The sequence below is a fragment of the Scyliorhinus canicula genome, chromosome 2 (genome assembly GCF_902713615.1).
Source record: "Scyliorhinus canicula chromosome 2, sScyCan1.1, whole genome shotgun sequence".
NCBI lineage: Eukaryota > Metazoa > Chordata > Chondrichthyes > Carcharhiniformes > Scyliorhinidae > Scyliorhinus > Scyliorhinus canicula.
In genome coordinates this window covers 133,045,332-133,071,362 of record NC_052147.1, presented here as the reverse complement: position 1 = coordinate 133,071,362, position 26,031 = coordinate 133,045,332, and the positions used below count along the sequence as shown (strand labels likewise).

At 46.4% G+C, this 26,031-nt stretch overlaps 1 protein-coding gene across 1 annotated transcript in view; it reads left to right on the top strand.

Moving 5' to 3' along the window:
* rbm44 (RNA binding motif protein 44) overlaps positions 1-26,031 on the top strand; it is a 220,970-nt gene that overhangs the window by 39,902 nt on the left and 155,037 nt on the right. Inside the window, exon 4 of the mRNA XM_038787013.1 lies at positions 12,457-14,294. Coding sequence (XP_038642941.1) covers positions 12,457-14,294 — 1,838 coding nt within the window. The remainder of the gene's footprint in view (positions 1-12,456; positions 14,295-26,031) is intronic.

Sequence of the window (26,031 nt, the reverse complement as noted above, 5' to 3'; positions counted from 1 at the left end):
TGTCCACATGTACAAGGCACAATTCAGGGATTTGATGGCATACTCTCCACTTGCCTGTATGAGTGCGACTCCAACAACTCTCGAGCTCAACAGCATCGAGGATATGCAGCCGACTTGATCAGCACTTCAAAACTTTATACATTCATTTCCTCCACCACTAGCACACAGTAGCATTACATATACCATCTACAATATGCACTGCAACAAGTCAACAAGGTTTCACCTCAACTTCCTGCGCCCAGAGTCACGCCCTCTACCATCTGGATGCACAAGTCGCAGATATTTTGGGAATGCCAGCATCTGCAAATTCTCCTCCTAAGTCGTGCATCATACATGGGGATGGTAGCATGGTGATAATGCACGAGTCCATCGGCTTGGATTAATGCTCTACAATCGTGAGTTCAAATACTACCCATGGCAACTGGAGAATTTAAATTCAATTAATTACTAAAATATGGAAGAAAATGCCAGATAAATTAATAATAATGAAACTAACTTCTTGGCATAAAACCCACTTGGCTCACAAGGGTCCTTCAAAGGATGAAATCTGTTATCCTTCCCTAGTCAAGTCACTCAGTTGTAAAAATTGTTCCAGCAAAAATGCAGTGTCAGTGTGCCTACACTGAATGAACTGCAGTTCAAGAAGGCAGCTCCCCATCGTTAAACCCTCCACCACTGATGAACAGTGGCAGGTATGTGTACCATCTACAAGATGCACTGCGGTAACTGCCCAAGGTTCCTTAGACAACACCTTCCAAACCCACGACCACTACCATCCAGAATGACAAGAGCAGCCCGTACCTGGGAACCCCACCACCTGGAGGTTTCCCTCCAAGTCATACATCATCCTGACTTGGAAATATATTGCCATTCCTTCACTGCCATTGGGGCAACATCCTGGAACTCCCTCCCTAACAGCGCAGTGGGTGTACCTACACCTCGAGGACAGCAGCTGTTCAAGAAGACAGCCCACCACCACCTTCTGAAGGGCAAATATGGATGGGCAATAAATGCTGGCCTAACTAGCGACATCCACATCCCGTAAATGAATAAAAAAACAATTGAGAATGGGAAATAAGTGCCTGTATTGTCATAAACAAGCACCCATGCCCTATGAACAAATTTTTTAAAATGCTCCTGTCCTGTCCTGTACTTAATGGGTAATGCTGCATTCGATTTGCCAGTTGCTTATACAGTGGCCTGACCTGGAGGTTTTAAACACCAGTCTGATTCAATCTGCTGTTAGCTGTGTGACCAGGAAGTGCAATTCTGTACTCACAGGTTTTAGTTTTGTCTGATGCAGCATCTGTATTTCTGGGCCCAGTGATCTATATCCAAACCAATACTTCTTTTGTAACATTGTTTTTAATGTCTGCCCTGAAGTGCATTGAATATTAATCACAGAATGCACATGTGCCATCTTGAAAGACAGTGATAGCTGATGCAATGAAACACCGCTATCTGCAGATTCCCTCTGAGGGGAAACATTGAAAGTTGGAATGGATCTTCTGGCTTTTTGAGCCCACTCCGCCATTGAATACGATCATGGCTGATATTCTATATCAAAGCAATACTCCTCTCTTCCCATACTCCATGATGCCTTTAATAGAAATCTATTTCCTCAAATATATTCAGTGACTTGGCCTCCACAGCCTTCTGTGGTAGAGAATTCTCGAACATGGTCACAAACAGTCCCCACCGTGTCACCAAGGCTCCGCTGATCCCCTCAATTCAAACTTGGTCTTCTCAAGCCGGAAAACGTTGTACAGGTCCCCCAGCCAGGCCACCTACCCCGGTGGCATTGTCGACCGCCATTCCAGCAGAATCCTTAGGCAGAAACTAGAGAGTGCGAAAGCCACAACGTCGGCCTTCTTCCCCTCCATTAGCTCTGCCGTGTTCGACACCCCAGAAATCGCCACCATAGGGTCCGACCCGGCCAAACCCCTCCTCCAGGTATAGAACCCTCGCCCTTGCAGCCCCACCCCTTATACATGCCATCCATCTCCCCCGACTTTAAACCCATGGTTCCTACACAGCGGTGATGGTACCGATATCCCTTCCATCCTGAAGTGCCTGCTCAACTGGTTCTACACCCTAATCGTACACTGTAGCACCGGGCTGTCTGTATGCCTTCTTGGTGCCAGTGGTAGCGCCACCATCACCAAGATCCTCAGTCTGCACCCCCACAGGATCCCTCTTCCATCCTGACCCATTCTGATCCCTCTCCTTCCCACCACTTCACCTCTGCATTTGCCACTCAGTAGTAGTGCCGCAGATTTGGAAGCTCCAACTCCCCCCTTTCTTCCTCTGTAGCTGGGCCCTCTTCACCCTAGGTACTTTCCACGCCATATAAACTTCAAAATCTCTGCATCCAGTTTCCGGAAAAAGGCCTTCGGAATAAAGATCAGGTGGGTCTGGAATACAAACAGGGATCTTGGCAGAACGTTCATTTTTACCACCTGGACCCTCCCTGCCAATGTCAGGTGTAGCATATCGCATCTCCTAAAGTCCTCCCTTATCTCCTCCACCAATTTTGTTAGGTTCCATTTATGCATCGTCACCCATTTCCCCATCACCTCTACCCCCAAAAACCTATACCTTTCCCTGGCTGCCCTAAATAGCAACACCCCCAAATTGGTTCCCGACCCGCCTCATTCACCAGACGCACCTTAATTTTTCCGAAATTCAGCTTATAGCCCGAGAAGGTCCCGAACCTCTTTAATATGTCCATAATTCTCCCCATACTCTCCAGTGGGTCTGATGTGAGCAGCAGCAGGTCGTCTGCAAACAATGACACCTGGTGTTGCCTACTCCCCCTCACAACACTACTAAGGGCTAACCCCCAAGGGCTATCGCCAAGGGCTCTATTGCCAGCACGGACAATAGCAGCGACAGTGGACACCCCTGTCTTGTTCCCCCATGCAACCTGAAACTCCATCAACTCATCTTGTTTGTCCGTGCACTCACCACCGGAGTCACGTACGTCAGATGCACCCAAGTCACAAACTTTGGCCCAAACCCAAACCTTCCCAGAGCTTCAAACGGGTACCTTCACTCCAAGGGTCAAAAGCCTTCTCCGTGTCCATAAAGACCATACCTCCGGCCCATCCCTTCGACGGGGCCATGATCATATTTAAGAACTGCCTAATGTTACCGCCCTTCACAAAACCCATTTGGTCCTCTGCAACCACCCCTGGAACGCATCCTTCCATTATCCCCACCACTATCTTTAACTCAATGTTGATTAACACTTGTAGTCTTCTGACTTGAGCAAATACTTTATTGAGTAATTTTAGCAAATAAACTGAGTTTGTTCTTGCTCCAATATTTATACTAGATGTTAAATGAACAAGATTAACTGATTAACTAGTCTCTGTCCTGACGAATAGGTGGATCTTGGCTCAAGTCTGTCTTTTTATACCCATTTCTAGTGCTGACCTCGAGTGATTACTTATCTGTTATGTCTATACATTAATTCCTTGTGTGCATACAGAAATGCAGATCACTACATCCCCCTTTTTTTATTTTACATATTTTCTGTACTGTTTTAAAGAAAATTGTACAAAACAGATGATAAATGATGGTGTATATCTGTACAAGTTGTGACGATATTAGTAATTATACAAAGCCAATTAATACTTGCGTCCAATCTTTATAAATTTAGTTGGTTGGATTCCTAATGACGCTGACTCCACCATCTCCAGTGGCAATGCATTCCATACACCCACCACTCTCTGTAAATAACTGACCTCTTGACATCTCCCCTATACCTTCCTCCAATCACCTTGAAATGATGTCCCCTTGTGACAACCATTTTCGCTCTGGGGAAAAGTATCTTGCTATCCACTCTATCCATGCCTCTCATCACCTTATACACATCTATCAAGTCACCTTTCTTCCTTCTTCGCTCCAGTGAGAAAAGCCTTAGCTCCCTCACCTTTCTTCATAAGACATGCCCTCCAGTCCAGGCAGCATCCTGAGAAATCTCTATTGCACCCTCTCCAAAGCATCCACATCATTCTTATAATGAGGTGACCAGAATTGGACACACTATTCCAAGTGTGGTCTAAGCAGAGTTTTATAAAGCTGCAGCAAAACCTCGTGGGTCTTAAACTTGTGGTGATTGTGATTCACACCGGATTGTAATCTGTATATACATGTGCCTATATTGTAAGTGCAGTTGCACTACCTGACCACCGGGAGGGGGGGGGGGGGGTGTAACTCTGGGCATGCTCGAGAATTGTACTGGGCTTCTGCCTTGGTTCCGCCCAGGACTCCTCCCCCTGGAGCTACTGTATAAAGATCAGTGCCACATGGTCAGCCGGAGAGTTCACTGAAAGTTCAATGGCTAACCGGCTGGCTCTGTTGTGAGTATATTAAAACCACTATTCTAATCCTACAAGCACGTGTCCGTAGAATTGTTGGTTCCAACAAAACTCAATTGCCCTGTTAATGAAAGCCAACACACCATATGCCTTCTTAACAACCCTGTCAACCTGGGTGGCAACTTTGACGGATCGGTGTACGTGGACCCCAAGATCCCTCTGTTCCTCCACACTTCCTGCCTTTAACTCTATATTCAGCATTCAAATTCGATCTTCCAAAATGAATTATTTCGCATTTATCTAGGATGAGCTCCATCTGTCACTTCTCAGCCCAGCTCTGCATCCTGTCAATGTCCTGTTATAACCTGCAATAACCCTCAACACTATCTATAACTCCACCAACCTCCATGTCATCAGCAAACTTACTAACCCACCCTTTCACTTCCTCATCCACATCATTTATAAAAACCACAGAGCAGAGGTCACAGAACAGGTGCCTACGGGACTGGTCACCGACCTCCAGGCGGAATGCTTTCCATCCATTGCCGCTCGTTGTCTTCTTTTGGCCAGCCAATTCTGTATCTAGATAGCCAAATTTCTCTAGATCCCATACCCCCTGACTTTCTGAATGAGCCTACCATGGGGAACCTTATCAAATGCCTTACTGAAATCCAGATACACCACATCTACTGCCCGACCTTCATCAATGTGTTTTGTCACATCCACAAAGAATTCAGCAAGACTTGTGAGGCATGACCTGCCCCTCACAAAGCCATACTGACTATCTTTAATCAAACTATGTTTTTCTAAGTAATCATAAATCCTATCTCTCAGAATCCTTTCCAGTATTTTGCTCACCACAGACGTAAGACTGACTGGTCTGTCATTACCAGGGATTTCCCTATTCCGTTTCTTGAACAGGGGAACAACATTCGCCTCTTTCCAATCATCTGGCACTACTCCAGTGGAGAGTGAGGACGCAAAGATCGTTGCCAACGGAGCAGCAATCTCCTCCCTCGCTTCCCGTAGTAACCTTAGTTATATCCCGACTGGTCCAGGGGACTTATCGATCCTGATGCTTTTCAAAATTTCCAGAACATCCTCCTTCTTAATATCAACCTGTTCGAGCCTATTAACCTGGTTCACGCTGTTCTCATGAGCAACAAGGTCCCTCTCTTTAGTGAATAATGAAGCAAACTATTCATTTAGGGTCTCCCCTACAACCTTGGACTCTAGGCACATATTCCCTCCACTATCCCTGATCGGCCCTACTCTCAGTCTGATCATCCTCTTATTTCTCACATAAGTGTAGAACGTCTTGGGGTTTTCCCTAATCCTTCCCGCCAGGGCTTTTTCATGCCCCCCTTCTAGCTCTCCAAAGTACATTTCTGAGTTCCTTCCTGGCTACCTTGTAACCCTTGAGAACCATGCCAGATCCTTGCTTCCTCAACCTTACGTAAGCTTCCTTCTTCCTCTTGACTGGAAGCTCCACTTCTCTTGTCATCCAAGGCTCCTTCACCTGACCATTCCTTCCTTTTTTCAGTGAAACAAACCTATCCAGTACTCTCAGCAAGTGCCCCATAAACAACCCCCACATTACTGTTGTACATTTCTCTGAGAACATCTGTTCCCAATTTATGCTCCCCATCTCCTGTCTAATAGCAGTATAATTTCCCCTCCCCCAATTAAATACCTTCCCATATTGTCTGTTCCTGTTCCTTTCCATGACTATTGTAGAGGTTAAGGAGTTGTGGTCCCGGTTGCCAAAATGCTCTCCCACCGAGACATCTGACACCTGGCCTGGTTTGTTGCCGAGCACCAAGTCCAATATGGCCTCCCCCCTTGTCGGCCTATCTACATATTGAGTCAGGAAACCTTCCACACCTGACAAAATCTGCTCCATCTAAACCATTTACACTCTGGCGGTTCCAGCCAATATTAAGGAAGTTGAAGTCATCCTTTACAACAACTCTTGTTACTTCTGCACCTTTCCAAGATCTGCAGTCCAATCCGTTCCTCCATCTCTTTGCTGCTATTGGGGGCTCTATAGAAAACTCCCAATATAGTGACTGCTCCTTTCTTGTTTCTGACTTCCACCCATACTGACTCAGTAGACAACCCCTCCTCGACTATCTCCTTTTCTGCATCTGTGATGCACTCTAATTAACAATGCCACTCCCCCTCCCCTTTCATCTCCATTCCTATTCTTCTTAAAACGTCCAAACCCCAGAACAACTAACAACCATTCCTGCCCATGTGAAATACAACTTCCGTAATGGCCACAACATCGTAGTTCCAAGTACTGATGCATGCTCTTAGTTCATCTCCCTTATTCCTGATACTCCTTGCATTGAAACAGACACACCCTTAACCCATCCCACTGAATGCAACTTTGCCCTTTCAACCGTCTATCCTTCCTTACAGACTCGCTGCGTACTATTTCCGCCCATTCAACAGCTGCCCTATTCTCTGATCTATAGCTCTTGGTCCCATCCCCCTGCTAAACTAGTTTAAACCCTCCCAAAGAGCTCTCGCATGCCTCCCGCCAAGGATATTGGTGCCCTTCCTGTTTAGGTGCAACCCGTCCATCATGTACAGGTCCCAACTTCCCCAGAAGACATCCCAATGATCTATTAATGGGAACACCCATCCCCACATAAATTCTTCACTTCTACACCCCATACAATCTCAACAGCAAACAGCAAAATCCCCCCTTCAAACATGTTCCCAACCATTACGAAGTGCTAGAACCCCAGTTCCCATGCATTGTCCACTAGGTTCTCCCCCAATTTATGCTCTCTAATGAAGTCTTTGGCCGCTTCTGGGGTCTCGAAATAATACTCCTGGCCTCCTAACGTCATCCATAATTTCGCCGGGTAGAGCACCCCAAACCTGATCTGCTGCCGGGACAACACCACCTTGGCCTTGTGGAAGCCTGCCAGCGGCTTTGCTAACTCGGCTCCGAAGTCCTAATAAATTTGAATGTTATTCCCCTCCCAGGTATGCGCCTCCCTGACCCATCGCAGACTTTTCTCTTTCTGCATAAATTTGTGGCGTCTCACAAGTTTTGCCTTCTTGAGGTATTATCCTGCTTCTCCACCTTTGCCCTCAATGTTTTACACAGGTGCTAGGAGCCACAACTCCGCTCCAGAGTTGCCACACAATCACTGTGGTCCGAGATCACTCCTTTGATCTCCTGAATCTGCGACCCCTGAACCTCCAAACACTCCTCCACCTGTTCCAGAGAACTCTTCAGGGATGCCCCAGCTCCTTCGATGGCCTTCGAGCGATCCTCCTTCCTCTGCTGGCAGAATTCCTCTTTAATAAATGGCATCAAATCGTCCATCTGGGGTCTTCCAGCTTGCATCTGCCCCCTCCCCGCATGTTTACAGTGTGGTTGTTGCAGCACAGGCTTCCTCCAACGTTTCAGCCAAATCTCTCACTGTTTTCTACCAGGTCAAATAGCCAGCAAACATACCACTCGGGGGAAACTACTCCTCTAACATTCACCTATGCCTTTTCATCAAAATTCCTCCCAGTATCGGGTAAAAAGAACTATTTTCTGTGCCTGCAGGCAGGAGCTGCCCTGTGTGTGACCACTCACACCATGGCCACAACCAGAAGTTCATTGGTCTTCATTATAGAGGATACAAGTTATGCACTAGAAATAGCTAGAAAAATCAGGAATTGAAAAAGAGGGAGGAACTCGAGGACATTTCAATCATCAGGGATGTGGTACTTAATAAATAGTTGGATCTGCAGGTTGATAATTCCCTGGACCCTGATGCATTTCACCCTAGAATCTTAAAATAAGTGGCTAGTGAGGTAGTTGGTGTGCTGGTTTTAATTTTTCAAAATTCACTCAAGGTTTGAGGAAGGTACCATTAGATTTGAAAATAGCTAATGCTTATTTAAAAAGGGAGGAAGACAAAGCAAGAAACTATTGGCCAGTCATTTTCTGCAGTAACCTTTGACATGGCACCTTATCAAATGCCTTCTGGAAATTGCTGTACAGTACACCACCGGTTCCCCTTTGTCCACATCATATGTGGCTCCTTCAAAGAACTCCAATAAATTGGTGAAACGAGATTTCTCTTTTTTAGAAAATATGTTGATTCGGCCAGATTGCTTTGGAATTTTCTAAGTACCCTGCCATAACATCTTTAATAGTTTCTAACATTTTCCTTATGATAAGATGCTAAGCTAAATTTGTTATTTTTCAATTGAATGGAACCTTCCCCGAATCTAGAGTACTTTGGAAAATTGGAACAAACGCATCTTCTTTTAAGACCCGAGAATCAAATGAATCAGGAGCTGGGAATTTATCAGCCCATACTCCTAATTTGCTAAAGTACGACTCCCTAGTGATTGTAATTTTCCTGACCTTCTCCCTCCCTTTCAAATCCTGATTTACAGCTATTTCTTGAAGAATATTTGTATCCTCTAGAGCGAAGAATGATGCAAAATGCCTGTTCAATTCATCCACAATCTCCTTATTTTCCATTATAAATTCCCCAGACTCATTTTCAGTAGGACCAATGCTTGCTTGTTAACTATTCTTATTTAAATATCTATAGAAACCCTTACTATCTGTCTTTATATTTCTACAGTAAGAAGTCTTACACACCAGGTTAAAGTCCAACAGGTTTGTTTTGAATCACTAGCTTTCGGAGCGCAGCTCCTTCATCAAGTGAGTGAAGAGGTGGGTTCTGCAACCACATATATCGACAAAGTCATTGATGCAAGATGATACTTTGAATACAAAGTATTATCTTGCATCATTGACTTTGTCTATATATGTGGTTGTGGAACCCACCTGACCTGATGAAGGCGCTGTGCTCTGAAAGTTGGTGATTTAAAACAAACCTGTTGGACATAAACCTGGTGTTGTAAGACTTCTTACTGTGCCCACCCAGTCCAAACGCCAGCATCTCCACATTTATATTTGGAGCTGGCTTTCTTTCATTCTCAAATTTTTCTCCACTTCCTAACCGTTCAGTATTTCTTTGCTGTTCTCTACATTCTGTATAAATGAAAAAGGACTGCAGAAAGGGGCAGCACAGTGGGCTTTGGGGGGGTCCTTGTGCATAAATCACAAAAAGCTACAATGCAAGTTCAGCAGGTAATAGGAAAGGCAAATGGAATGTTGGATGTTATTTTTAAGCAAATGGAGTATAAAAAAGGGAAGTCTTACTAAAACACAAGGCACTAGTTGGACCACACTTGGAATACGTGAACAGTTTTAGAACATAGAACAGTACAGCACAGAACAGGCCCTTCGGCCCTCAATGTTGTGCCGAGCCACATATCCCTATACCCGTAACCCAACAACCCCCCCCCCCCCCCACCTTACTTTTTAGGACACTACGGGCAATTTAGCATGGCCAATCCACCTAACCCGCACATCTTTGGACTGTGGGAGGAAACCGGAGCACCCGGAGGAAACCCACGCACACAGGGGGAGGACGTGCAGACTCCACACAGACAGTGACCCAGCCGGGAATCGAACCTGGGACCCTGGAGCTGTGAAGCATTTATGCTAACCACCATGCTACCCTGCTGCCCCTTATCTAAGGAAAGATATATTAGCATTGGAGGCAGGCCAGAGAAAGGTTCACTAGGCTTTCTTGTTGGAATGTATCTAATCTGAGTATTCAGTTAGCACCTGAGGGAACTGTAAAAGTCACCCTTTATGGCTCTTAAAATGCTTTTGAAGCAAGCTATTTAGAATGTGATCATGTAAGGTTGTTGCCAGGTGTTACATGTGCCATAATTTATTTGTTCACACAGTTTTAGGTCCAAACACTTCTATTGATGTGTTCACTGTCTTATTTTTCAGCTTTCCTGCTTAAGAAATGAACACACATATTGCATTTGTATTGTTCCTTATCACCCCCTCAATGGCTACAGTTGGAAACAGATGTCGATGTCGAAAACAACACGTGATAACTGCTTTAAATGTGGTAGATGGTGGCATAATAGTAATCTCGATGACCCAAGTAATCCACAGTCCCAGAGTAATGCTCTGGGGACATGGGTTCGAATCCCACCAAGGCAGTTGGCGGAATTTAAATTCAGCTAATAAATTTGGTAAAGCTGGCCTCAGTGATTGCTGCTATCATCGTTTGATGCAAAAAGTCAATCGGGACAAAAATTGCCATCCTTCCCTGGTCTGGCCCACATGTGACTCCAGATTCTTAACTGGCCTTTGCAGTGGCCTACCAAGTCACCCAGCTCAAGTCAGTTGGAGATGAGATGGGGAACAAATGCTGGCTTTGCCTGAAACCCTCATCCCATAAAAATATTTTTAAACAATGTGGGAAACCCGCTTCTCAGTCCTTTCAGCCATCAGCAAAATGCATCATATAAAGCTACCACGTTCTCAGTGTATTTGATATGCTCCATGTCCATTTTCTTGTGTAGATGGAAGGATGTAAATGATGATATCATCCCCTGATAGGTGCTCACAAGGTCCCACAAACAATACAACAGATGAGTGACTAGTTAATCCGATTTTGGTGGTTGTTTTTTTTGAGGGACCATTGTTCAATCTCTGCAGCTCACACAGTGCCGTGGGATAATTGTGTTCACTGAATTTACATGTGTGCCCTGCACTTTATTAATTTTGTTTGGAATTTAGTATCCTCATCTTTTTTCTAAATAGATTAAGTTTGGTATCCAAATCCAAGTCCTCCAGTCATTTGCAACCATCCTTCTCGCTCAATCTCATCATAAGGCTTCAGCCCTCTTCTGTCTACCCATGGAACTCTCCTTAAAAAGCTGCACCTTGCCTTCAACTGTTTTCTGAAAACCCAGCTAATTCTCCAATTGCGTGATGTCTATTTTTTGTGTGGACACAGTGTGTCATTTTTTAGATGCTAAAGGTGCTCTATAAAATTGTTGCCATAACTATCGTTAGTACTGTATTTATCTGTACAGCAGATGATGGGAAGGAGATTCTTTAAATAATTTACATAGTGGTTTTAGCAGGATTAGTTAACTGTGAAATGTTGCTTGCTGCAGGCCCACAAGTGTGATATTTCTCTGAAAAACTTTACTCTGGTTGACACCGGAGTAAGATTATGACAGCCGATTAAGAGTGAACTCGCATTGGGTCTTCTTGCATGATCTGTTGCTGTGCTTAAGTAGCTATTATGGAATCAATGCAGCACATAAGGTGGTCATGATGTCAGCTCATCGACTCCGTGCTGGTGCTCTTCTACAGTTTAGCTTAATTGTTCTCTTGCCCAGTAGGGTTTCCTAACTCCTCCCAGTGACCTAATAAATAGCCAAAACATTAAACAAAATGCGCAGGAAGTAATATGTCAATATTTTTGTTCTTGATAACTTAATGCACAGAATAGTTGATCTTCAATCAATCACTAATAAGTAATTTGATGGGCGTCTTGGCAAACACTAAGATCTTTCATTATTTTGAACTTTATTCTCTCTACAATAAATTTTTTACTGATTTGATTTTTATCATTGATCCCCTCGAATTGCTGATTGTAATAAAAGTACCCAGAAGTCAAAGTTCTGGCATAGGGAAAAGATAATGAAATCGGTAGAGTGTTTGCACATTTTGAAACCAGGAAAAACAGCTGGGCATCAGCAGACAACATCGACCTAGTAATGTCTTATGCATTTTTTTTCTTCCCTTCCCTCTTGAAGGGAATGTATTCTGAGCTATAATTGTTTAAGATATCACTGCAGTGGTCATATTTATTGTATGATTCTCTGCAGTGAGGGAAGGGAATGTATTCTGGGCAATAATTGCTTAAGATATCACTGCAGTGTAAACAGTCTGGTTGATTGGCAGAGGGTGAGAGATCAGAGCTGAGCTTGAACCAGTCCTCACTCAGCATCCACACCTGTATTTTGCAGCTGTGATGATGAGCTGCAATCTTTGCAATTTTTCACCCTAAGACACTAGGTCACACTGCTGTGCTTCAACTTCTGACCTAGTTCTGATTAGTTGGTTTAATATAGATTGGAGAGTAATGCAGGGGCATAATGGTGTGTACATGTAGTGAGTACTGGCACATTTCCCATTAGACTGCAGGGTTAATAGTTTATTGAGTTAGTTAACATTAATTGCACTAATTGTTATAAATTTTTACACATTTTATAGATAAGAATATGCTTCTTGCGCACAATCAGAGAATCCTTACATCTTATTCCAGTGTTGGAAAAGGGTTCCCCTGCTTCAAAGCCGTTGGTCCTAATTTTGGGAACCGAAAAACAAATGAAGAATATACTTGCGATGAATTTAATTCTGGAATTAAACCTTGTTCCTTTGATAGGGGATTAAGAACTGAATGTGACAAAGAAATCGTTGAGACAAAATGTCAGCTTTCAAATACTTTGGAGTTGTCATATGAAACCAGCTCTGATCATGGAAGTTCAGTTGTTGATGATCTGGCAAAGGAAACCGGTGTGCTGACAGCTCTTGAACAAGCACAGTGCAACCAGAAATTGGTGTTGGTGAATGAGTATGGAAATGAATCAATCCTGTCCTTGGATACAGAGTTTGACATATACAGGAAGCTGAATGAAATGACCTTGCAGCAAGTTGCTGGTGACTTTTTTCAGGAGATTAAACGAGAAACTCCGCATCAATATATTCCTGAATATAAGGATTCTGTGACTTTCGATCCAGAGCCATTTCCTGATTATTACAGCATGAACAGCACTGAAAGCAACAGTTTTGCTGACTTTTTCGGCCATGAAGAGCTTTCCCCAGAAAAACAGACTCCTGCAGCATATCCAGATGCTCCGAATCCTGAAGAGTCTGATCAATTTGCGCATTGCTGTCCTTTAGCTGAAGAAATAGATGAGACCTCGTTTATTTCTGCTATCACTTCACATACGTCATTTGTACACGAAAGTAATGAGATAGCTGTTTGTGAATGTGCAGAAAGGCCAACTGACTCCCACCTTGTAGATTGTAAATCTATTGGGATCTCAGAGGGAAGAGCCGAGAGAGTAATCAATGACAGAAATGTGATAGGTCCTAATGGAAGCAAGTTAGAACAAAATGTAATAGGTTCTAATGGGAGCAAGTTAGAACGAGTAGAAGGTGTACATAACAGTAACCTTCAGACTGAAGTATTGTTGGAAAGTGTTAATCAAAGTGAACTTCGCTTCCCTAATCAAATAGAAGAATTTGCCAATGACGAATCTGTCTGTAGTGCATCAACAGACATTGAAAATGAAAATCAAGTACCATTGGTGTTACTTAATGTGGTGGATGCTGTAGTTTCTACCAGTACGATTTCAGAAGCTGAGGACACATCACAGAACCAGAGTAAGCAGAGCAGCAATACCGCGTCTGCATGTGAAAGTCCAGATCATCCAGGATGGGGAAATTCTTGTGAACTTGCTGCAGTTTCAGATTCAGATCATCAGAAGTTCTTTGATGATTCATTTGTGTCAGCTGCTGATGACAGCATTATTGCAAGTGTAACAGTGATTGACCATAACACTGATCTGACAGGCCAAGAAGATGATGTCCTTGAACCATTAGAGACAACTGAATGCAATAGATTTATCGACTGTATATCAGACTCGACAGTTTTTGGAAGAAGTACTTTGATTGAAGGAACTTGTACTCATAATCAGGAGAAATGTGAACACTGCTTCAAAAAAGAGACAAAAAGTTTAATTATCAAGGTGGATCAGTATGTTGATGTGAGCAGAGATTTCAGGGCTGATTTCACTGTAGACAAAGACACTACAGCTATGATCTCTGTTGTTGATCGAGCTGACAACACAGATATAACTTTGATGAGCAAAAATAGACCAACATTGGGACAAAGGAGAAAGTATGGAAATGGGGCTTGTAACACAAAGTGGTCCATTGTTGAATCTACTGTGAAACAACAAAGCACACAGACCGCTAAGGTCACCACAGAGGAGAAAAGCATCAATACTATTTTGCAGACAACTGATTTTGATTCACATGCAAAGGTACGATTTTATTTTGATCAACTACATATTTGCTTTTTGGTTATACCATAGGGTAATATTAAGAAAAAGCTAGTAAAATGGAAACACCCATCCTTTTTTAGAACTTACAGCTATAACACATGTAAGAAAGAATGAACAAGCTTGCATTTATACAGTGTCACATTATTCGGATGCTCCAAAGCATTTTAAAATCAGTGAGGAACTTTGCAAATTCATAGTTGTAATGTTTACTGTTTAACTTGTATTTCGTGTTTCTAAGGGTGCAATTGCACATTGAATTTAGCATTTGAATCATGGAATACCTACAGTGCAGAAGGAGACCATTCAGCCCATCGAGTATGGACCAACTGTCTGAAAGAGCATCCCACCTAGACCCTCTTCCCGCCCAATCCCCGTAACCCCATCTAACTTGCACATCTTTGAACTGTGGGAGGAAACCAAAGCACCCGGAGGAAATCCATGCAGACATGGAGAGAATGTGCAAACTACACACAGACAGTCACATTGAAGATACCCTCCATCGTGTCGTGTGGCACTACCACATGCTAAATGGGCTAGACTTTGAACAGATCTAGCAACTCAAGACTGGGCATCCATGAAGCGCTGTGGGCCACCTGTGGCAGCAGAATTGTACTCGACCACAATATGCAGCCTTCTGGCCTGGCATATCGCCCACTCTGCCATTACCACCAAGCCAGGGGATAAACCCGGGTTCAGTGAAGTGTGCAGGACAGCATGCCAGGCGAATTGCCAGGCATACTTAAAAATGAGGAGTCAACCTGGTGAAGCAGCAGTACAGGACTACTTGCATGCTAAAGAGCATAAGCAGCAAGTGATGGACAGAATAAAGCGATTCCATAATGAGTGCATCAGATCTAAGCTCTACAGTCCTACCACATCCAGCCATGAATGGTGGTGGACAATTAACCAACTCACCGGGCGTGGATGCTCCACAAATATCCCCATTCTCAATGATGTAGGAGCCCAACACATATTGCGAAAGGCAAGGCTGAAACATTCGCAACAATCATTAGCCAGAAGTGCCGAGTGGATGATCCATCTTGGGCTTCTCCAGAGGTCCCCAGCATCACAGATGTCAGTCTTCAGCCAATACAATTCACTCCACGTGACATCAAGAAATGGCTGCAGGCATTAAATACTGCAAAGGCTATGGGTCCTGACAATATTCTGCCAGTAGCACTGAAGACTTGTGCTCCAGAACTTGCCGCACCCCTAGCCAAGCTGTTCCAGTACAGCTACAAGACTGGCATCTACTCAGCAATGTGGAAAATTGCCCAGGTGTGTCCTGTACACCAGAAACAGGACATATCCAACCCAGTCAATTACCACCCTATCAGTCCACTCCATCATCAGCAAAATGATGGAAGGAGTCATCAACCGTGCTATCAAGTGGCACTTCTAATAACCTGCTCACAGACGCTCAGTTTGGATTCCGCCAGGGTCACTCCGGTTTTGATCTCATTACAGCCTTGGTTCAAATATGAACAAAAGAGCTGAATGCCAGAGGTTAGGTGAGAGTGACTGTCCTTGACATCAAGGCAGCATTTGACTGAGTATAGCATAAAGGGACTTCCGGTGTGGACCATGGAGTAAGTGGTCACACACAAGGCAGCTCCTGCCCAAGGTTACAGAAAAGAGCTCTTTTTTAATCAATACCGGGTGGAATTTTGATGAAAAGATGTAGGTGAATGTTGGAGGAGTACTTTCCCCCAGGAATGGTATGTCTCTTGGTTACCAGACCCGGCAGAAACAGTGAGGGATTTGGCTGGAGCTGCAGCAAAGAGACAAGCCTTTTCCAGCATGCAGGCAGGGGAAGGGCGAGCTTAAAGGCTTCAAGCTGACTTGATGGCCTTTATTAAAGCTGAGTTCCAGCAGCAGAGGGAACAATTGTGAAAAGATCGCGCCAAGGCCATTGAAGAAGTGGTGACGAGACTTCCAGTGGCGGCCATGGAGGAGTAGGTCGTGCATTCGGCAGCTTCCGTCTGGAACGGACTCTCGGACCTTTTTTCAGGAGTTTTCACGGACTTTTTGGGGAAGATTGGTGAAGTGAACACTGCCAAAAGGATTTTCTCTCTGTTGTATGGATAGCTGGACCAGGAGTGACCGGGTGAAGCGTTTAAGTCCCAACAGACAGAAGCGTGCGGAGCGGGCGTTCGAGGCACGGCATGGCGGCTGGTATAGACCAGGGTGCATGGGCGCAGTGGGCACAGGAGCAACATGAGTTCCTCAGGGGTTGCTTTGCTGATCTTAAAAAGGACACGAAGTCATCAGTAGACAAATGATCGCAACTCAGGCGACACAAGGGAAAGCGATTAAGGAGATGGAGAAAAAGCTATCCGACCATGAGGACGAGTTGGTCGTATTGGCCCTTAAGGTGGAGGCGCAGGATGACCTCCACAAGAAGTGGCAGGCGAGGCTGGAGGACCTAGAAAACAGGTCCAGAAGCCAGAACCTGAGAATTGTGGGCCACTCGAAGGTCTGGAGGGGTCAGATGCGGGAGCATTTGTGTCGAAGATGCTGGAGACGCTGATAGGGACTGGGGTATTCTCTCGACCCCTGGAGCTGGACGGGGCGCACAGAGCCCTCGAAAGGAAGTCCAAGGTGAATGAACCGCCGAAGGCCGTGGTGGTGAGATTTCATTGCTTCTCGGACAAGGAACTTGTCTTGTGGTGGGCAAAAAAAGAACTGAGCAGCAGTTGGGAGAACAGCGTGATAAGTATCTACCAGGACCTGGGTGTGGAGCTGGCCAAGAGGCGAGCTGGATTCAACCGGGTGAAGGTGAACCTCTTCAGCAAGGGGGTGAAATTTGGGATGCTGCACCCAGCGAGGCTATGGGTCACGTACAAGGAACGGCATCACTATTGTGAGACGCCGGAAGAGGAGTGGTCATTCGTTAAACAAGAAAAGCTGGACTCAAATTAAAGAACAGTTAAGCTTTGGTGGATAGCGGCGGTGGGGCTGGGTAACACAGTACCGTTTCTAATATAAGATTGTAGACAATGTTGGGTGCGTGTAAGGGCTGTGGTGGTGGCTGGAGGGCGCAGTGTTTTCGGCAAAGTAGAGATACGGAGGGGTGGGGGAGGCCTGTACTTAGTGCGATTTTTTTTTTTTTTTTTTTTTTTTTGGGAAGTTGGCGCCTTGGTTCAACAAGTGTCTCCTCACGGGGCAATGTTAGTGTCTTCTGTTTTTTATTACTATTTACTCACTGGGGCTGGAGAGGTAGTCTAATTGGTTTATTCATGTGGGGCAAGGGGTCCGGACAAAGAGGCGACAGTCTGATCGGCGCATGGGGCGGGAGCTGCCAGGGTCAGCATGGGTCAGCTGACTCTCGGGAGCATAGTGGGGGGTGAGCAAGTGCTCAGGTGGTGCTTGGCGGGGGGTTTTGGGTTGTGGGGCTGTTCGGGTGGGGGAGGGAGGGGAAGGGGGGATGCTGCTTTGCTGACACAGGAGGTATCAATTGTGGGGGTACCAATTGAGGGTCGGGGGCGGCGGCTCCCTGTGGGGGCGCTCGAGGAAGCGCAGGGCGCGGGCTCGAGGTTGGCCAAGAAGGGCGATGGCTAGTCGGCAGGGGGGGTGGGGGGTTAGCCCCCCGTCCAGGCTGATCACGTGAAATGCGAGGGGTTTGAATGGGCCGGTCAAAGTTGCGCGTGTGTTCGCGCATCTAAAGGGGTTAAAGGCAGACGTAGCAATGCTTCGGGAGACACATTTAAAGCTCACAGATCACACGAGATTGAGAAAGGGATGGGTAGACCAGGTGTTCCATTCGGGGCTGGATTCGAAGACCGGGGGGTAGCAATTCTGATCAGTAAGGGTGTGGCATTCGAGGCTGGGAGAATTGTGGCAGATAAGGGAGTCACGTATATAATGGTGAGTGGGAAGTGGGAGGGGATCCGGGTGGTGTTTGTGAACGTCTATGCTCCGAATTGGGATGTTGTAGAATTTATGAGATGCATGCTAGGCAAAATCCCGGACAGTCACACAACCTGATCATGGGGGGAGACTTTAAACAGTCATTGACCCCGAGCTGGACCGGTTGTAGTCCAGGACAGGGAAGCGACTGGCAGTGGCTAAGGAACTGAAGGGTTTTATGGAGCAGATGGCGGGGGGGATCCCTAGAGGTTTGCGCGGCCGAGAGCGTAGGAGTTCTCTTTTTTTCTCCCATGTTCATAAGGTTTAGTCTCGCATAGACCTCTTTGTCTTGAGCAGGGTGTTAATCCCAAAGGTGGTGGGGACAGAATACTCAGCAATCACAGTCTCGGACCATGCCCTGCACTGGGTGGACCTGCGGCTTAGTGAGGAGAGAGGGCAGCGCATACTCTGGAGACTGGATGTGGGGCTGCTGACGGACGAAGAGGTTTGCGGGCGGATTAGCAGGAACATCCAATATTATCTGGTGATGCACGATCAATAACTCCCGAAGCGAGATTGTAGGACAATTGAAGGCTTTATTGAACTAGATGTTTCCCCAGCAGCGCAGGTACAGAATGCAGCAGCGAGGGAAACACAGACTCTTATACTCCGCCTTACTGGGCGGAACCAGCAGGCACGCTTCATCAATGATCTTACAATATCAGGTACCTCCAACACCAATGATCTTACAGCATCAGGTACCTCCAACCTAGGTACCGTAATACCCCTAATACCGACTACACATTCACCAGCTGTTGGGGAAAAAAAAGAGTCCGGCAGGGGTGGTGGTCTTGCGTTATACAGTGGTGGAGGTTATGGCGGTACCCGTCGGTGGTAGTGTTTTGCCTTTTACATGTCCCACAAATTATTTACAGGTATTTAATTACAGGTACATTTCATAATGAAGCTATTAGTCGATCAGGGGCCCTGGTCGTCCTCTGTAATCATCGTAGTTTCGGCAAAGATGCAGGCGCCGGCTCGGGCATCCGTGACTCCGGGAGCGTGGCTTCTTCAGCTTCATCACCCCTGGGTGGGACCAGTGGAAGGACCGATCCCCCGGGAAGGGGGCAGCCGTGGGGTGCGCCTGTGGGTGGGGTTGGTGTGGGGGTGTGGGTGGGGATCCAGCGGGCACCGGGTTGGTGAGGGGGTGTGGGTGGGGATCCAGCGGGCACCAGGTCCTGGAGGGAGACCGTATCCTGCCGGCCGTTGGGGCATGCCACATAGGAAGTGTACCCTCTCGACCAGCGGGTCCGACTTGTGCGCTCGCACGTGTTTGTGGAGCAGAATGGGTCCAGGAGCTGACAGCCAGGTTGGGAGCGAGGTCTCGGAGGATGACTTCATAGAACATAGAACAGTACAGCACAGAACAGGCCCTTTGGCCCTCTATGTTGTTTCGAACAATGGTCACCCTACTCAAACCCACGTAACCACCCTATACCCGTAACCCAACAACCCCCCCCCCCCCCTTAACCTTACTTTTTAGGACACTACGGGCAATTTAGCATGGCCAATCCACCTAACCCGCACATCTTTGGACTGTGGGAGGAAACCGGAGCACCCGGAGGAAACCCACGCACACACTGGGAGGACGTGCAGACTCCGCACAGACAGTGACCCAGCCGGGAATCGAACCTGGGACCCTGGAGCTGTGAAGCATTTATGCTAACCACCATGCTACCGTGCTGCCTCTGCCCCTAGGGAAGACAAGGAGACGTTCATGAGGTGTTTCGTTGATCGTGGTACACAGCAATGATCAAGTGGAGTGCATCGGGGAGGACCTCCTGCCAGCGGGAGACTGGGAGATTCCTGGACCGTAGGGCCAGTATGACGGTCTTCCAGACTGTTCGTTCTCCCTTTCCACCTGCCTGTTGCCCCAGGGGTTATAACTGGTCATCCTGCTTGAGACAGTGCGCTTGCTGAGCAGGAATTGATGCAGTTCGTCACTCATGAAGGAGGACCCCCTATCGCTGTGGACGTAGGCGGGGAAACCGAACAGGGTAAAGATACTGTGGAGGGCTTAAATGATAGTGTTGCACGTTTTGCTATGGGTGTAAAACGCGTTTATTGGAGTGTATTAACTTGCCTCCGTTAAAGGCCGTGTGCTTAACACTACTAGGCTCTGTGTATGTATTTTCAGCTCAGGAGTCGCTAGATGCCGTATGGACACCTCACAAATATTCCAAGGTCAGGTTCAAAGTAATAAAACGATACACCGATTAGTAAGTTCCAAACAATCAATATTTATTATACAATTATAATAAATACGCATGCACACACTAAGGGACTAAGCTATGACTAAACTAAGCAATCAGAATATTTAACTAAACAGGAACAGGCAAGGTCAGGGAGCGAGGCCTTCGTCCCGGTCTTGGTCTGCAACCTTCAGAAAGCGTGCTGGTCACTGGGGGTCTAGAGAGCTTGGTTCGCGTAGCGAGCGTCGTATTGGCACTTACGGTTCGGCGGCTGGTGCTCAACGGCTGGAGTCAGGATACAGGTTCAAGTTCTTGGTCAAAGCCGGAGCACGAAACAACAGACAGGACCATGTGTGGGGGTCTACTTTTATAGGGGTCCCCAATGTCCTTGCCTTTTCCTGGGCGGGCTTTACCTTCAGGTATCGATTGGATCGCTTCCAATCGATATCTTTTGAATTCCTCCAATGTGAGGGTCTCTCTTGATGGCGGGGGCGGTTTCTATAGTGGATACTTCTGGTGCCGCTCTGTCTGGACATCCACTCAAGTATCTTATTCAAACCCAAATGTTGCCATTGTGTGTGCCTAGATCTGGACTGCCTCATTAGTATGTAAAGCGTTCTGCCATTATCACCTTTGGTTTGAGATCTTCCACCTGGCCAGAAACTAGTCTGTACGAGTATGGCGAGGATCGCAATCACTAGCAGTGATTCAATCACGTATGACATGGAGTACCATGTCATAAATTTTGTGCACCAGGTCTGAACCTCACTGATCAGAGCTGAGCACTGGGGAGTTGCTGTAAGTGAAACATTTACGGTGGGGGTTGTGGGGGAAACGTGTCTTGCTTCCACTCATACAAATATAACATTTAAAAGCAATAAGTGGGCTTCCATCATCTTCTCTTCGTTCTCCTTCTTTTCTTCCTCCTGTATGGCCGATCCTTGCTGTGATCTCTGTTTCGTCCTTCGAAAGTTATGGGATCAAGCACAGTATCTGTCAATACAGCTTAATATCCGTACTTGTTAGTGTATCTGTCTTTCAATTCCAATTGACCCATTAAAAATGACTGGCCAAGTCACACCCTGTGACTCCCCTCATTTTTTTTTTTCAAAAATGCGAATTTAATGAACACAATACACCTAACAACTCTCCTCCTGCGAGCCGTCTCGCAGGCTTTGCTCATTTACCATCCGAATGTTCCTGGATGTAAATAGCATGTGGGATGGCGGCCTAAGGGCTGCCTAACGAAAAATGAAAACAAATTGGAAACAAAAGGTCGAATGGGTTGCATATGGGCCGCTACGGGTAAGATTTGAATGGGATCCCCGGGTAGGGCGTGCTGTGCCATACCCGAGCTTGGCTGACCAAAGTGGGTTCTCAGACAGGGCGGGTCCTCAGTGCCGTTTGTCCACTGCCTGAGTAACCTGGAGTAAACGGGCAAGAATGTGTTTATCATGGATTTGCAGCCTCTATTCGCCGAATAGAGGGGCACCTAAAAACAATGGAGGAGCCAAGATGCTCCTTCATCTGAAAATAGGGAACAAGTCGTGAACCGTGTCGGTTCACCAGAGGATACAACTGAAGTTCTCAGAGGTATCTGCAGACAAACTAAAGTGCGTGTGAGGTGGTCACAATCTTTTCAGCTGAAAAGATCTGAAATCAAACCCTTAACATATTAACAAGAAACATAAACTGACAAACAAACATGCGTGCAGGTTCCATCAGTGGTGGCGTGGGGCTGTGAAAAGCTGTTTAAATTTAAACACTGAACATTTAACAAACACATACAAACAAACATGCAACGTATATCGTACAGGTTCCATCAGAACAAAGGATACTGTAAATTACATTTGGCTGGGGGTGTAACTAGCATATGGAGCCAGTGCAGTGTGACCGAAGAAGAGGGGAAGGAGAGAAACAAAAATGAACTGGCATTGCTGAGGTATCCCTGGCATGAGAAGTGGTGGGTAAGCACTCATAGTTTGCATGGGGCAGCTGGGACCTTGTAGCTGCTGTGGGTGGTGTTCTCTTTCATATCTGGGGGCGGGTCTAGCTGGTGCTGGGTGTCTCCTGCAATCTCGGGAGAAGTGTCCTGGCTGCCTACAGTTGTAACATGACCCCTGAGGCACATAAGGCGGAGCAGGCACTCTGGTGCATTGTTCCCTTGTGTACTGTTCCCTGAGAGGGGGGTCTGGGCTGTTGATTTCATTGCTGCTTCGGGGGGCATTGGTGGGCTGATTCTGTTGCTGTTTCGGGGGGGCTTGACATTCTCGAGCGTAATGTCCTAACTGTCCACAGTTAAAACATTCTTTTGACTTGATCTGCTGTGGGCTGTTCCTTCCCTCATTTACACATGCGGGGTTTTGATGTGTTTTAACTGGATTCATGTCTGCATCTGCCTGCTCTTCGGGATTTATAAATGCTGTTTTATTGTGAACGGATTGCTGCCAAATGCGGGACAATCTTTTCAAGACCCATTTTTCATTATGGGCCTCTTCTGAGGGATCATAATTGCTGCAGACATTCTGTCCTGCTTCTGTGGCATGGGAAATTATGGTGCGCGTCCATTTAACCATGTTTTCACGGTTCAAATGGGCTCTATTTACATCGCCAAATACTGCGTTAAAATGGATCCACAGCCTTCCGGCGAATGCTGTGGGGTGCTCGGATTTCTTCTGCCGGCACTTATTAAGTCCTTCTACGGGGTCACCTCGATTATACCCTATGGCATCTAAAATGGAGGTGTGCATTTCCTCTAGGGTGCCTCCGCCAACGTTCTGTGGGTCGGGGAGGGCTGCTACAACCGATGGGTCTAAACTCAGAACTGTGAGTTTAACCTGCTCTCTCTCGTCCAGGCCGTACATGGTTGCCTGTTGCTTTACCTTTGCGAAAAATTGGTGGGGGTCTGCGGTGGGGAGAAACGGAGTGATCTTCTCACACGCGTCCCTGAGTTGGGTTACAGTTAAGGGGGTGGTGTAAGTTATATCGGGTGCGCCTTCTGTGGTCGCTTTCCTCTGGGTGGTGACTGGATTCATTGGAATGGTAACTAGCTGATCTGTGGGGGTTTGGGGTGCTTGCCTTTTCTGCTGCGCTGCTGGCGCACATGTTCCCTGAACATAACGCTGCGCTGTCTCACTTAACTCTTTCCAGTCTGGGGCATTCTCCTCATCTAACTGCGTTCCAAAGGTGCTTTGAAACCCATTTTGCACCGAAAGCAGCGATTGCAGCTCTGCAATCTGCTTCCTGCATTTCGCATGATCTACAGTACTCTGTCTTTGTTCTGTGGTGGCAGCATGGAGTGCTCTCAAAGCTGCTTTAAGGTCAGAGCATTGCCTCTGCAAAGCCTCTACCTGCTTCTCTGATTCTTCTCTTATCAGGACGGCACGTTGCACGTCCTGATAGGCCTTTTCGTACTGGGTCTGGGAACTGCTGAGATGGGCTAGACAAGACTGATGTGCCCTCTTGGCATCATCCACCTCTCTACCTTTCTCTGCCAACTTCCCTCTAAGATCCATGTTTTCCTTTTTGATGTCCCTGACATCCACTTTACTCATTCTATTTCTTCTAATTCTGCCCGGAGAGTCTGAACGACCTCCTCTGTGCCTCGCAATTGTGCCAAACAGGACACAATCGCCATCGGCTTACGTGCTTTACTCATATTTTTCTTGTGAATTTGAGAGAGGTTCTCCCACCAAGTATGTCCTATACTTCCGGGACCTGTCTCCTCATTCAAACAAAACTCTTTCCAAAGGGGCCATCCCTTTCCTTGCAGATATTTGCGGAGTTCCAGCTCCCACATGGGACACTGACCTACTCGGCTACTGCTGGTCGCTGCGACCACAAACCGTTCTGGGTTCATGAGGCGTTCCATTGCCTGCATGGCCATTTTTCTCTGACTCACTTTAAATTTAGGAACAGGGGGTGTTGAGGTTATGCCTCACGAAACGGGTAAGGCTTACGCTATGTTCCGTTCACAAAACTACCGAAAGTTTGTCGCAACAAAAATGCTTTCAGGTTTTCCTTACAACCCTGTTAGTACGCATGCACTAAACACACTTCCGAATTACGTTTATTCCTTTGAACACCTTGAATATTTGTGATTTCTTTCCTTTTCTTTACCAGATTTCTAATTCAAATTTCAGGGTCCTCGACGGAGTGGGGGTACCACTTGTAACCGTGTCCCGTCAGGATGTCGCCACTAAATGTTGCACGTTTTGCTATGGGTGTAAAACGCGTTTATTGGAGTGTTATTAACTTGCCTCCATTAAAGGCCGTGTGCTTAACACTACTAGGCTCTGTGTATGTATTTTCAGCTCAGGAGTCGCCAGATGCCGTATAGACACCTCACAAATATTCCAAGGTCAGGTTCAAAGTAATAAAACGATACACCGATTAGTAAGTTCCAAACGATCAATATTTATTATACAATTATAATAAATACGCATGCACACACTAAGGGACTACGCTATGACTAAACTAAGCAATCAGAATACTTAACTAAACAGGAACAGGCAAGGTCAGGGAGCGAGGCCTTCGTCCCGGTCTTGGTCTGCAACCTTCAGAAAGCGTGCTGATCACTGGGGGTCTAGAGAGCTTGGTTCGCGTAGCGAGCGTCGTATTGGCACTTACGGTTCCGCGGCTGGTGCTCAACGGCTGGAGTCAGGATACAGGTTCAAGTTCTTGGTCAAAGCCGGAGCACGAAACAACAGACAGGACCATGTGTGGGGGTCTACTTTTATAGGGGTCCCCAATGTCCTTGCCTTTTCCTGGGCGGGCTTTACCTTTAGGTATCGATTGGATCGCTTCCAATCGATATCTTTTGAATTCCTCCAATGTGAGGGTCTCTCTTGATGGCGGGGGCGGTTTCTATAGTGGATACTTCTGGTGCCGCTCTGTCTGGACATCCACTCAAGTATCTTATTCAAACCCAAATGTTGCCATTGTGTATGCCTAGATCTGGACTGCCTCATTAGTATGTAAAGCGTTCTGCCATTATCACCTTTGGTTTGAGATCTTCCACCTGGCCAGAAACTAGTTTTGCTGCTTGCAAAATGCTAATGAGTGTTTGCAGGCTGCTGCCTTGGCTAAACTGTGTTTCCCTGCAGTCTTAGCGATTCTCCATTTTGTTTAGTTCAGTGTCCATTTTAGGTGGCTACAGTGGCTACAATAGTGGCAGCGGTCATGTCGGGACGGGATGGTGAACGGGAACCGGGAGTACTTGTCAATCACGTTCAGGAAGTACGTGTTGCAGTCGGTGGAGTGAAGGGGCCCTTTGAAGTCCATGCTGAGGCGTTCAAAGGGGTGGGAAGCCTTCACCAGGTGCGCTTTCTCTGGCCAGTAGAAGTGCGGCTTGCACTCCGCGCAGATTTGGCAGTTCCTAGTGACGGTCCTGACCTCGATGGAGATGGGCACGTTGCGGGTTTTGATTAAATGGAAGAAACGAGTGACCCCTGGGTGGCAGCGGTCATCGTGGAGGGTCTGGAGTTGGTCCACTTGTGCGTTGGCACATGTGCTGCGGGATAGGGCATCAGGAGCTCGTTTTGCTTCCCGGGACGATATAAGATCTCGTAGTTGTAGTTGGAGAGCTCGATCCTCCACCGTAAGATCTTATCGTT